The following is a 15210-nucleotide window of genomic DNA, read 5'->3' as shown; positions in this document are numbered from 1 at the left end:
AGCCCTGGAACACCACTCTGATGAATATCACAGGACAGTGGAAAGACACATAATGAGTATGAAGAAAAATAGTAAAGAAAGAGAAGATAGTCACTCGACAAGAATAAGGGGTGACAGATGGTAAGTTAGGGTGCTCTACCAGTTTGTTCACTTGTTTTAATTGTGTCTTCATAACTTCATTAGGGATTTTCTTGGCAGAGATATAAGAGTGGTTGCTATTTCCTTGTCCAGCTGATTTAACAGATGAGGAAAGTAAAATAGGATTAAATGATTTATTTAGGATCACACAGCTAGTGTCTGAGGCCACATTTGAACTCAGGAAGGTGAGTCTTCCTGACTCCAGGCCTGATAGTCTATTCATTTGCCTATTTGCCTGCCCACTCTACCAGTACTCTCACCATAAGCCTCTAGAACTGTGGCAAAGTAATGAAGACTTGAATGTTACACAGGGCTCTGTGGAGTCGTTTTGTGTGACAAGTTTAATGTGGCATTTGAGCTAGTTGTTTAGTTCTTGAACTCCTTTGGTGAAGAGTCAGGTTCATTTTTATGTTTTTACTGCTGCTGCCTGCATAGTGCCCATTCCATAGTAGGCACTTAATAAATGCTTGCTAATTCTCTGTGACTATTGGTCCCAGTTATTAAGCATGTTAAAAAATTTTGACACTTTAAAGGGAAATTCACCTGATAAATGCTGTCTGTAATTTTAGAAAATTGTGTTAAGTTAAAGTCTTTATCTAGACCAGTTACAACTCTCTCCCAGGGCAGACAGCTAATAAATGTTTGTTATTGGTCAGAGGGGGCAGAGGAAGAGATCACAGACATGTGGAATACTACAAATCCTTGGGCTTCTTAGAAAAATAACTCAAAACCTGTAGCTTCATGACATTGGCTTAGAGCAAAACAACATTTTTCTTTCTTTTTTTTTTTTTTTCAGAAAATCTATGATTCTGTTATCTGTCCTTATTTAACTTTTTTTTAATTTAATTTAATTTAATAATAACTTTATATTGACAGAATCCATGCCAGGGTAATTTTTTACAACATTATCCCTTGCACTCGCTTCTATTTCGATTTTTCCCCTCTTTCCCTCCACCCCTTCCCCTAGATGGCAAGCAGTCCTATATATGTTAGATATGTTGCAGTATATCCTAGATACAATATATGTTTGCAGAACCAAACAGTTCTCTTGTTGCACAGGGAGAATTCAATTCAGAAGGTAAAAATAGCTCGGGAAGAAAATAAAAAATGCAAATAGTTCATATTCGTTTCCCAGTGTTCTTTCTTTGGGTGTAGCTGTTTCTGTCCATCATTTATCCATTGAAACTCAGTTGGGTCTCTTTGTCAAAGAAATCCACTTCCATCAGAATACATCCTCATACAATATCGTTGTCGAAGTATATAATGATCTCCTGGTTCTGCTCATTTCACTTAGCATCAGTTCATGTAGGTCTCTCCAAGCCTCTCTGTATTCATCCTGCTGGTCATTCTTTACAGAACAATAATATTCCATAACATTCATATACCACAATTTACCCAGCCATTCTCCAATTGATGGGCATCCAAAAACAACATTTTTCATAGGGTAAAGTAAGGCCAGATTTGTCCCCTAACTCCTTAATTGGTGTTAGTGAAGTAGTAGTATTCCTGAGGAGCTCTGCCTTCACCACAGGTGTGTTAAAGTAGTTAATGCAGAGAGAAGAATGATCAAAAAAAGTAGAAAAATCAGTAAACTGATTCACAATTGGGTTCTATTCCCAGGTTTTATTATTTCTTTGCTGTGTCATGGAAAGTAATCGTGTAGCTTTCCTGGATCTTGTTGTTTTCTGTAAAGATTAGAAGTTGAACTTGCTCGTCTCTAAGATCACGCCATCTTTGAAGAACTGATTCTATAACAATCTTGTTCATAAGGATTATCTGCACAGACCTGAATCCTGATTTGAACTTAAAACACCCTGCTAACCACTACCCCTACTTTCAGCTTAGCTCTTATAGCCAGTATCCTAGAATAAACCCTTGTAGAGACTTGACTTGATAACTACTTCTGCATATGTTCGAGCCCCTGCCTTCTCACCAGAAACAACTACTGAAGAAAGGAAAGGTCTTTCCACTGAAGTCCTTGGCACTGTCAAATGATTCAGCATTGAAATTGGATATGGTCTTTTCAATGTAAATAACATTAACAAAGATGCATTACCATCTGCTTTGCCCCTATACCCTAGGGACCAAGGGACCTTTCCATATGACTTATAACTGAAACCTCTACCCCTCTTACAATATGAACTCCTTGACAGCAAGGACTCTAATTTTTTCTTTGTGTTTCCAGTGTCTGGCACATTTCGAAAGAGAGAGAAAGAGTGTGTGTGTGTGTGTGTGTGTGTGTGTGTGTGTGTGTGTGTGTGTGTGAGTGACTGTGACTATAAAGTGCAGTTTTATATTATAAAAGCTTAAAAAAATTAAATAGGAGTTTGGGGGCAGCCGGTATTGTATTTATATAGTGTTGGTAGAACTTCCTCTTTTTAGTATTAACACACAAAAAACAAGAACTTTCATAACTTATTGTGGTCTAAATGTATTAGCATACAGGTTTTTTCACTATTTCTTAGCTTCTAATGAGAAAGGACAAAGAGTGTGATGTTTTAATCCAAACCTCTGAGCTTTTGATTTACTGGATTGTTCATATGCTCTTCATTTATTGAATCACTTTTGTTGATTTGACAAATCAGTCATTTACAGCATCTTTGTGAATCAAATCCATTTCTTTTGTTGTTGTTTGTTATGAGCCAGAACTTGAAACAAGATGTTAAATCACTAGAATTGGTAGAAACAATGCTTAGGTTTACACCTTTGAGAGTTCATACATTACTTATACATTAGTTCACAAGTTTGGGAGATTTCAGGATTCAGTATGAGGTATCCAAGTTTACGTCTCCCACAGTCCCACTCTGTCAGAGGAGGATTCAATCTTTGGGTTCACACCTTTAAGAGATTATATATAAGAAGCTTTCAGTCTCAGCAAGAGAGAATTGGAGATATTGAGAGCCACAAGTTAGTGAGGAGACTTTGGGAGATTCACAAGTGAGAAATCAGTTGGGGAGATTGAAAAGCCAGAGATTGCAGTCAGGCAAAATGAAGGATTCAGAAGATGAGAGGCTGAAGTTGGCAGAGGAAGAATAAAAGATTGGATTTTAACTCTGGCTGTATTTGAGGTAATTATTGATATGAACTGAACCTGAAACTAAGGCTGCCTCCAGAAACCTCCCCAAGAAACCTGCTCCCAGAGAGAACCATCATATTTTTTAAAAAGGAGAGAACACTACAGTTGTTGTTTTTGTTTTTCCTTTTTTTTAAATAAAACTTTTTATTTACAAAACATGTATGGGTAATTTTTCAGCATTGATCTTTGCAAAGCCTTCTGTTATAAATTTTCCTTTCCTTCCCCCTATCCTCTCCCCTAGATGGCAGATAGTCCATTGCATGTTAAAATATATGTTAATTCCAATATATGTATACATATTTATACAGTTATCTTGCTGCACAAGAAAAACTGGATCTAGAAAGAAAAAAACTTAGAAAGAAAACAAAATGCAAGCAAACAACAACAGAGAGAGTGAGAATGCTGTGTTATGATCCACATTTAATTCCTACAGTCTTCTCTATGTGTGTAGATGGCTCTCTTCGTCACTGAAACTGAACAACTGGAACTGGTTTGAATCATCTCATTATTGAAGAGAGCCACATCCATCAGAATTGCATCATCTTCTTGTTACCATGTACATTGATCTCCTGGTTCTGTTCATTTCATTTAGCATTCATTCATGTAAGTCTCTCCAGGCCTCTCTGAAATCATCCTGCTGGTCATTTCTTACAGAACAATAATATTCCATAACATTCATACACTATAATTTATTCAGCCATTCTCCAGTTGATGGGCATCCATTCAGTTTTCAGTTTATTGTCGCTACAAAGAGGGCTGCCACAAACACTTTTGGACATGTGGGTCCTTTTCCCTCCTTTAAGATCTCTTTGGAATATAAGCGCAATAGAAACACTGCTGGATCAAAGAGTATGCACATTTCTGAGCATCATTCCAAATCGATTCTTGGTTCTGTTCACAGTTCCCCTAACAATGCATTAGTGTACCAGTTTTCCTGCATCCCCTCCAACATTTGTCATTATCGTTTCCTGTCATCTTAGCCAATCTGACAGGTGTGTAGTGGTATCTCAGAATTGTCTTAAATCAAATCCATTTCTAACCCTACAGCTTTGCCATTTCTTTTTTCTTTTTCTTTTCTTTTCTTTCTTTCTTTTTTTTTTTTAAAGACAATTGGCATTAAGGGATTTGCCCAGAGTCACACAGCTAGGAAGTGTTAAGTGTCTGACCCGAATTTGAACTCAGGTGTTCCTGATTCCACTGCACCATCTAGCTGCTCCTTGCCAATTCTTCTTTAAGAATTCTTTTATTTGAAAGTAGATTATTACAAATAAATCTAATATTTTTAATGTTTTGGTTCTGAACCACTAATATTTAATAGTATATTTGGGTGTTTTTACATGTATAAAAATCTGTTTGACAGATTTGCTTTTTTTTCCTGAAAAAACATGAGAGTGCATACATGTTAGATTTAAAAGTCCATTGCTATACTTTTAAAAGTCCATTGCTATACTTTTAAAATTCCATTTCATTTGCTGTCCATTTTGTTAATGTTAAAAGCAATAATTTTAGCATCTATTTTTGTTTTAGTAAACGTAGCTACATGTATGACAGAAAAAACACTACTATGACTGTCTTCTGCAGTAATTGGATGTAGGAGCAATTATGGAAAATATTAATGGAATCAAAAAAAAATTTTAGTTTCAGATTCCCCCCCCCTTTACCAGCACTAATAACAAACATTTGTGGGATGCCATCAGTAAAAATGATAATATTGTCGTTATATGGATTTAAAAATTTATTGAAGGGTCAGTTAGATGATACCATGGGTAGAGTACCAGTCTAAGTCAGGAGATCATGAGATCAAATCCAGCCTCAGACATTTAACACTTCTTGGGCAAGTCACTTAACTTCAATTTCCTTACAGTCTCCCCTAGGGAGGAAAAAAAAAATGAGTATGATTAGAAAAACATTTTAAAGTACTTAAGTTCATATATAATATAAAATGAAGTCCTTAAGTCCATATATATACACCATTACATATAATGGAGTTTAAATTAAAAATTAAATTCTCCTTAAATCTCCTTAAGAGAATATTACTGTCATAATACTCATATTCACCATGATTTGGGATTTTTTTTCTCCCAGTATTGGTGATTCTGCACCCATTGTTCTGTAGTATATATTTAATGTCATTTTTAATTTGGTTGATCAAGTATTATGGTAGGTCAGATTTTTTTCCCCTCCATGTGACAATTAATTGACTCACATAGGATCAGTAACAACAATTATTCTCTTATCAGTTTTCTTTGTTCCTATTTGATTGAGTTCCTGCTTCTACTTTTGTATCTATTGCATATACTCCCCAAGCTCCTAACAAGTACATTATGTAAAAACTTAATGTTATTAATTTCTATTAATCCTGAATATTCCTAAAAAGGATTTTTTAAAAGGAGTATATCCATTGCCACTACCACTTACACTTTAGGGTGAATATTTTGTAAACTTCCTCCTCCTTCCCACTATTTTAGAAATAGTTATTGTGGGTTTTAGAAATTTACTATCCAAGGCTTGGTATGACAAGTCTTCATCTATAATTCAGTTGTTACAAACCAGTAACAATACAACTTAACTTTTAGAAGGTTTTTCAGACTAAACTATTAGATAAATTTGTTTATAAGCTTCATTTTAAATTAAATAATAATGCAAAACTTAGCAATTTTGTTGTGATCTTTGGCCTTGCTTTTCTTTGCTGAATTTTTTATTATAATAAAAGTACTTGAGTAATGGTATTAGCAATTTCCTTTTTTATATATCTTGTCTATCTCTCTTTTTACCATCTCCTGAAGGGCAAATTACACCCAGTCACTAAGCAGTTATTCAGAACCTGTTTTGGATATGAAGGGGAGTAATGTTCGGTGAGGCTGCAAGGATAGGTTAGAGCCAGATTGTGAAGAGCTTTACTAACTAATCACAAAAGTTGATAGTTTATCCTAGAGTCAATAGGTACTCTATTGTTGGAGTTGATGGAGAAGGGGAACCAATTGGTCAGCTCTAAGCAGTCATCTGTCCCCCTCTGACAAGAATAAATAGGAAAAAGTATCAACTTTTGTGATTAATTAGTAAAGCTCGTCACAGTCTGACTCCAACCTATCCTTCCATTTTACTTAATTCTCTCCTATAGGACCATACAGAGCAGGAATGATCTCTCTTCCACATAAGACAGCCCTTTAGATTCTTCTTCTCTAGACTGAATATACATAGTTCCTTCAATTGATCATAAACTGAAGGTTTTTATCATCTTGCTTAACCCTTATTTCTGGGCACTTTCCAACTTACTAATGTTCTTCTTAAGCTGTGATATTCTGAATGAACATAATATCTTAGGATCATAGGACTCCAACTTGAAGCCTGCATAAATTTAGAGTTAGGGTCATATAGCTGCATTATTCCTGGGAAATACTTAACAAAATAAATAAAAATGCAATATAGACATAGTATTAATTTGCATTTTTCTAAGTCACTATACAGGCTGCAACCATTGCCCTAGATGAGTCTGATGAGAGCAGGTTCTTTTTCTTTCAGCCTATATCAGTCAGTTGTCAAGTGTTGCTAATTCTGTGACCTTTCTTTTCATCCCATTCTTACCACCTGCCTAAATTATTTTTTAAAAAAGCCAATTGGGCTTTCACTTCCACCTTCATCCCATTCAGTCCTATATAATTTTTGACATGTTTTTCTTCCATATGTCCAGAATTGTTCTTGATACAAATTCTTCAAACCCTTAAGTGACTTTCAGTTCTCTGATGAATAACATTCAAACTCTAACCTTTGAAGGTCTTCCAGTCTGATACTTTATCTAACCTTTTCTTATATTTTCTCCCTTCACATACTGTATACAGTGCTTCTATCAGATTGTATGCTCCATTATCCCCCAGATAGATATGTCTTTGGTCTTTTACTTCTTTGATCTTACTGGTTCCTTTGCATGGAATGCCAAAACAATACCAAAAGTGTATTTGCTATCTGAGTACAGATCTTATTAATTCCATTCTTCTGAATGCTAGGAATATGATTTTTAAAATTATATTTAAAGGAATTTTACTTGTAAAACAAATCTCCTATAATGTCCAAATTATTTTATGATAAATTTTGATTAAATAACCACCTTAATATTTCTATTCGCAATGTATCAGGCTTCTGTAGTGGACTTGTAAATGATTCATAGAACATGTACTTTAGAAGGTTCCTTGAAAGTTATTTAATCCAGTTTTTATTTTACAGATGAGCAAAATAAGATTAGGAGAAGTTATAGTCACAGTGTTTAGGAAGTGACAAACTAGAAACTCTGGTGTTTGGCTTATACTTGCCAATGGATTACAGTTTATGTATATATCATTACTTTTATCTTGTCATCCTCCAAACTTTATAGTAAGTACTTAATGAATGTTTTCTGTATTGAATTAAATTTAATTTTAGGAATTTTCATTGAAGCACCTTAACTCATGTTAATTTAGACAGTTGATATATTTTAGGGGGACAAGGCTGAAGGAAACATGAAAGATAATGGACAGAAAGTGGAAATATAATTATCTGCATAATAAATTATCTCCCTTTTCCCCCCTTTCTCTACATCCTGATATGTACAAAATAAGAGGCTTAGAAACTCTGAAATTGCTTAATAGTTCTAAATAGATAATCTTATTTTTTAATAGCATTTTTTATAGAGGATTTGCTTTGTTACCTCAGTGACAAAATAGTTTCACCAGGACTTAGAAAAATCTGTTTTGTTTAGAACTCTTCTTTTGTAATGAATTTCCTTATTGACAGTAGTGGCCCTCTGTGATATTTATAAAGCAGAGAAAATTAAACATCTGTACCCCAGTTTCACCAATTTTCTACCCTTTCTTCAGAGTCCATGTCTCTTTTACCTTCCCCTTCTCCTCCCTTAGGAGAAGCTAGGTATACAGTGGATTGAGCTCTGAATCTGAAGTCAGGAAGACTTACATTCAAATTCAGCCTCAGAGACTTAATAGATAGCTATATCACTCTGAGCAAGTCACTTTACTGTTTGTCTCAAATTCCTAATCTGTAAAATAAGCTGGAGAAGGCCAACCATCCAGTGTCTTTGCCAAGAAAATCCCAAATGGGGACCTGAAGAGTCAGACATGACTGCAACAACTGACCAATAACAAAAGTCCTTCAGGCCATTGTTTTCTTCTTTCTCTCCTTGAACTAACTTCTCATATCTTTCAGCCACAGAAATATGTTCACAGCTGGCTTTAGTGTTATCCCTGCCAGTATTTGTTTTAACCATCTAATAGTACCAGTTAGGAAGATATTAAAGGGTAACTTCAAAACTATCATGTCATCTTTAGCTTTTACTTTTCATATGTTATTGGTAATATTTTCCACTTAGATTACCTCCTATATACTTTGTGTATATAAATTTTGTGTGCACCTAGAAACTTGCATGTTATCTCTTTTTTTATTGGGATGTCATCATCTTGAGAGCAAAAGTATTACTTAATTATTAAATGTTACTATTTTGCTTTTCTTTGTGTTCTGAGCAGTTAGCATAGTAAGCCTTAATGCATACATGTTAATTGATAAGTCTGGAAGTTATCTGCATAAAGATGATTGTTGAATCCATGGGAACTTTAAGATAATTATGAAGAGAATATAGAGAAAGAAAATAGGTCTCAAAGCCACAGCTATATAGAGCAGAGTAGAAATAGGTAATAGTAATTGTTAGAGACTTCATTGAAGACTACTTAAAAACAGACATTGGGATTGGGGATTTAAAGTTTTAACATTCTTAGAGTCTAATTTCTTGAGCATAAACCCAGAAAGTCATTCTGAAGCATCTAGTTTGTTAGGCAAGCAAAAATGATCCCAAACTGTTCAGTTTCTGGATGGGAAAGGTTAAACATTTAGAGATCAAAAAGAAGTTTTTCTTTCTCTGAATATCAAATTAAGTCCTTTATAATGCTTGTCATTTATATCTATAAATATATACAAAGATCAAATGCAATCATAAAAATTGTTGAGTAAAATAATGATGCAAAATAACCTGGCAGAGTTAAAATACTGGTAATCCCTACTCTATGGTAAGACAAATAGATTTTAATGCAAATATGAATGAAAAGATAAGAAGTATTGCATTCATATATTAAATTCTGTTTTCCCTAATGCTTCTCTGTTAGGAAGGGAGAGTATTTTTAGAAGATAGTACAGTTATTCTTTCCATATCGTGACTTTCCCCATCTCATTTTAATATATCATAAGTGCTGTAAGAAATGGACTAGGAATATTGGTCGAGTTTTCTGGAAGCTACAGATGATACATGAAGCCCAATAGACAATACAGAGCTGATGAGAGAATACTTCACCCAGGTTTTGTAATAAGATATTCTAAAGATCTTGTAAAAGAAAAAGAACAAAATTCAGACTTCTTCTCTGTTAAAAAGGGAAGGCCAGAAAGTTTTACACAGATTTTCCAGATGAGAGGGGTCTCCATGCCCTTAAACTCTCACAATATAGAAGGGATAACTAGTTTCTTCTACAATGTGAAGCTCATATCTTGACTTAAAAGTTCCTTTTGGTATATTTCAGTGATTCAAATATTAAACCAATATAAACTTTTTTAGATGAATATACAACCTGCCATTTGGGAAACAACTTAGTGGCCCAACTAACCAGTCTGTCAGGGCTTGTAGTTTAGAAAATATTAAGCCTAGAAATATGTTCATGTGAAAGATCTAATAGACCATAGAAAATTTTTCCATTTCTAGCTCCTGTTAAATTTCCATTCCATTTTAGGTCTGTTATGGTTATAAACATTTTAAGTACCTATAATATGTAGTGCTGATTAATTTTATATACATATACATAGCAGCATTTCTACCTTTAAAGAGCTTTCATTGTAGCTAATATAAATTTCATATTTAGAACATCAAAATATAAGGAAAAACATTTATATGTTAAGCTATCGGGCCCTATCTGTATTCATGCAGCATAACCACTATTAAGGTGTATATTCCCAGCAGGTTCCTAAATCATCTAAAAGGTAAAATTATTTTTTTAATATACTAAGTAGGTTACTACAAGTGACCTAAGTGTATTTTTTATTTGTGAGTAGCATACCTTATTGATGTGATTGATGTCAAATAGAATATCATTTTAGAACTTCAAGTATTTGAGAATTTCTTCATAAAGTCTCATTAAATCTCAATATGAAGTCAACTTTTACTATTTTTTTCCAAATGATTCTTAATCTAATTGAACAATATGTTAATGAAAAAAGTATACTTAAATAATTATATTTAAGTGTTCCTTGGACACTCTACTCCTCTTACTTTATTTGATCAAATTTTTTGAAAGGTCTACTTTTATATAATTAGAATAAGCATATAAATATGAAGCAACTAATCAGATTACTGAGGAGAAATAATATGATTCACGTGGAATCTTTAAAGAATAGAATATTTATCCACATTTCCAAAAAATGGTTTAGATCTTTAGGTGAAAGTTGTGTGAGAATAGGAAATAGAGTTCTTTTTCCAAACTTTTGTTTCTGTTATTGTCTTACATTGATATTATTTGACAATTGTTGTTGAAGTATCAAAGTTCCATTTTATTTTTCTTTGTCAAAAAGTTTCAAATATCTTTATTTTGGTTTAAGGTTTTTTCCAGAGTAATTCTCTAAAATTTAGAGACTTTTTTTTATTCTACAGTCAGAATTTACTAGACATTTTTTCCTTAGTTTGGGTTTCTTTATCTTTTTTGTTTTAATTGCTGTAGTCAGTGATTAAAATTGGGTTAGTTTTAAAAACTGAAGTCAAGTATTTCTCACTTATGTGTAATGAATGATTGCTTATATTACTTTTTTTTGTTTTCCTTTGTCTCTAAATCTACCCTTTTAAATTCAATATTCTATTAGTTGGCCATCTTAACACTAAAAAACGGGATATTGACATAATTTTACTTGAAATAAAAATTTCCATCCCACTATCTTTATATTCTTTGCCTTGTAAAGAAAAAAAAATGTGCTGGGTCATTTGATACAGCTTGGTCCTTTGGTTTTCTTAAAGTTGTGTTCATTTCAAAATCTTAAGATTGACTTTTAAATGTGGAATTTCTTAGAGAGATTACTAATTTCATCTTAATGTAATAGTTAATTTTTTATTGATAATTTTTGTTAATATTATTTCTCTTTTTGTGTATACATGTGTCGTGTGTGTGCATGCATAAACACTCACATTATCCCTCACACTTCCCCTGTTATGCAAAGAGTTAAGGAGGGGAGGAGCAAGGGGTAGCGGGAAGGGTGGTGTAGAACAGCAAAATAACTGCTACATCTTTTAGCATATGTAGTATTCCATCCTAAGAATTCCCAGGTATCCCTCTGCAAAGAAGGAAGGCTATCCCTTGCTATTATAAGGGCTAAGTTCAAAATGCTGGGATTAACTGTTAATTTTCCCCAGGTGAATTATATACTTTTATTTAAGTTCTCTAGATAACATTTGACCTAATAATGACAAGATATATCAAAATGGTGATCTGAAATAGGGTAATTAAAGCCTCTGTAGGTAAAATAGAGATGAATAAATATCAATGGATCTCTTAAATTGTTACAGTTTAGAATGCTGAAAATTGTTAAGACCAGAGAATAGATTGCATGATCAGAGGGAAAAAAGCATTACTAAATTTCTCTTCAGAGAAAAAGCAGCAATTATCTCTATATCCTTACGGTTATATTGAATAGAAAATCCTACTGGACAAAAATGTGTCTTTTCAGTAACAATGATCCTGTGAGATAAAGTGAAACTAAAGTAACATTACTATTTTTTTTTTTATATGTAGCTTGTGTCAGGCTCTGTGCTGAGCACTTTGTAAATATCTCACTTGATCCTCACAACTCTCCTTAGACATAGGTACTATTGTTGTCCCCATTTTATAATTGAAGAAACTGAAGTACATAGAGTTTTTATTGACTTGCTCAAAGTCACACAGGTTAGAAGTATCTGTTTTGAACTTGAATCTTCCTGACTCTCGGCCTAGCACTCTTTTCTGTGCCTTTTTGCTGCTTCATTGACTATGTCCAAAAATGTAAAACTCATTCTGTACCATGAAGCCACCACTTCTCTCTAAAGAAATAGGTCATGTGTTTCATCACCATGATCAGTCACTCCTTCGCTTCTGCCTGCTGTTCCTTCAAGTTGTAAAATGGGGATAATAGTACCTAATCTGTAGGGTTGTTCTGAGAATTAAATGAGTTAATATTTATAAATTGCTTTGTATGATACCTGTCATGTAGTATTATATAAATAAATACACTTTTATTTTATTTTATTTACTTCACAGGATTGTTGTGATGCTCAAATAAGATAATGTATACAAAACATCCAAAGTGTGAATAAAGACTAATTATTTATGTTTTAACTTATTTATGGTATCAGTTTCTCCTTTTTCATTAAACAGTAAGCTTTCACAGAATAAATACTTGTTCATTTTTGACAGTAAGTAAGTGCCATGCATATAGCTAAATATGTTTAATTAAATCCTTCACATTTTGAAATAAAACTTCATATGAAAAAATGTTACTGAAAAGACTTATTTGTGGGCAATAGGCTTTTGTATTCAATATAACCACAAAATCGAGAACAGCTGGTGCCTTTTCTCTACAAAATGTTTTTTCCCCCCCTCCAAACATGCTATCTCATCTCTGGTCTTGACAATTTTCAGCATTTCAAATTTTTATTATTATCATTATGATATATCATCATCTTTACATCTCAGTAAATTTCTCAGTTTACTCTTCTACCCTCTTTGAGTATTTTCTTCAAAACTTCATTATATTTAGCTACCTTTAACATTTTTCAGTTGGGATTGATTTTTAAAATCAATAGCCAATCTCAATATGCAGTAAAATTTTCTTTATCATCTATTTAATTTCCATTTTCTTTCACTTAAGTAAACTAGAAGCTTTTATCTAAGAGAAATAAAATATTTTTTATTATAATCACCAATCCAAAGATCTAAAAGATGCTCCACTTATGACATAATAAAAAGTCTTGTTTCCTTGTGTTTTTGTTTTCTTTTATTTCGCTAACATGTACTGTAAAATTCTGTGAGCATTAGTAAGATCTAATGAAGATTTTTTTAAGGATAATAAATATTTGAATTGTCTACTTGGTAGCAGAGAAAGAGTCTATATCAGGACAAGATGAAATAAAGAAGAGAAAAGTAGTGATAGTGGGGGCAATCAAAAAAGATTGGAAACATTGATCACTTGGGTAAAGAATGCAAAGAGCAAGAGATAAGTGACATGGTTAAGTCTGTGCTGAGGGAGAAAGAAGTGGGAGGTTTGAAGAGGGAAGGGAAGAGAAGGTTTGGAACAGATACTGTAGCAAGTGGAATAGAAAATAAATTCAAGAGGAGTAAGAATATTTACTTCTGATAAGGGTCCATTTGTAATTTGCTAGTATAAATTTGGGGTGTAGCCATTCAATATGGTTTCAGGATTTCCTCCCATTCTGTTAATTGCATGTGATTAGGTTTCAAGGAAACACAGACAATGAGAGAAATCTACAGCTAAGATTGATACCATGAAAAGGGAACAAAAAAATTAAAAAGCAAAAGATAGTATGTGGAGTTGAACTAATTCTCCAAGAGATTTGAGAATTTAGAAGGAAGGATTGAAGGGATAACCTAGAAAATTCTAGAAACCTAGAAAAATACTAGAGGTTTGGAGGGTATAGTAAGGCCAAAAAGTAGAAAGTATAGTACATATAGATAATGACAAGAATGATCTGACCATCCCTTTGTGTAGCATATAGCTGGAGTACAAAAGTATATCATGGAAATTGAATGCTTTGAGGAAGAGAAAATAAATGTGAGGGAACTTCATCATGTATGTACAAGATTCTTAGAATGAGTATAGGAGTTGATAGAACAACTGTGACTAAGAAGCTCAACTCAAGTTGATCAAGGACTTAACATGTGGACTTTTGCAACAAAATCCAACTTAGTTCTTCACTGCCACCATTCTCAATGCTATTAAGATCCATGCTACCATGGACAGCATTCTGTATTACAGAAGATTTCTATAGGAGAAAAGAGAATCAGAGAAAAAAGGCAGGACAGGACACACAGCTGGACTTAAAAATAGAGCTTCCTATACTCTACTTTCTTCTTCCAGAACCTCAAGAAGTCAAAACTACAGAAATCAACCCTGTAACACCAGCACAGCTATTCTTTAAACTGGAGGTACCAGTGAAAGTATTTCTATCCACTTAGGATTTAAAAAAAAAAAAAAAAAACCCAAAACTTAAATGAAAAATTCAGAGGAGACCAAAAAAAAATTTCCAGTAATAAAATCTGTGTGGCATAAGAAATCCATACACAAATGAGCAAAGTATCAATAAGGTGAATTATAGAGGGAATATTGATACCATTTGATATTACTGAGATATTGTGGGATAAAATTTTGATTGAAATATTTTTTAGATTTTTTTTTTTATTGTTTTTTTCCCTGGTGTTCGTATCTTACAGTAACTAAACTTAAATTGTTAATTTGACTAATCAATCAAGTTATTAAAATAATTAAGGATATCTTATAGTCACTAAGTTATGATATCTGTGAAATTATTTGTCCAAGGAACTATGTAATGACTTATTTTAAGTAGGTTAATAGATTGTCTGAAATAAAGTACTCTATTAAAGAGTACTCTAATGTAGTATTCTGTAGAATACTACAGCCTTTAAATACTTTTTTTTTTTTTTTTGATGGTAGGCTTCCAAATGAGTATGACACCTGATAAAAATTTAAAGTTAACTATTTTATTCACAGCATCAACAAAGAGAGCATCGTGGATGTAGAAGGCGTTGTGAGAAAAGTGAATCAGAAAATTGGAAGCTGTACACAGCAAGATGTTGAGCTTCACGTTCAAAGGGTAATGGTTTTTGGTTTTGTTTTTAATAAGGTTATAGGGGAGGGGATGTTTAGAGAGAGCAGGAGAAAAAAATTTGGAATTCAGAATCTTAGAAAAATAAATG

At 33.1% G+C, this 15210-nt stretch overlaps 1 protein-coding gene across 1 annotated transcript in view; it reads left to right on the top strand.

The window, feature by feature from the left end:
• Positions 1–15210, top strand: part of DARS1 (aspartyl-tRNA synthetase 1) — a 75791-nt gene that overhangs the window by 29082 nt on the left and 31499 nt on the right. Inside the window, exon 5 of the mRNA XM_051985804.1 lies at positions 15005–15107. Within this exon, the coding sequence (XP_051841764.1) occupies positions 15005–15107 (103 nt within the window). The remainder of the gene's footprint in view (positions 1–15004; positions 15108–15210) is intronic.

The sequence above is a fragment of the Antechinus flavipes genome, chromosome 3 (genome assembly GCF_016432865.1).
Source record: "Antechinus flavipes isolate AdamAnt ecotype Samford, QLD, Australia chromosome 3, AdamAnt_v2, whole genome shotgun sequence".
NCBI lineage: Eukaryota > Metazoa > Chordata > Mammalia > Dasyuromorphia > Dasyuridae > Antechinus > Antechinus flavipes.
The sequence above is the reverse complement of the archived record's forward strand: the minus strand, read 5'-3'. Positions and strand labels throughout refer to the sequence as shown.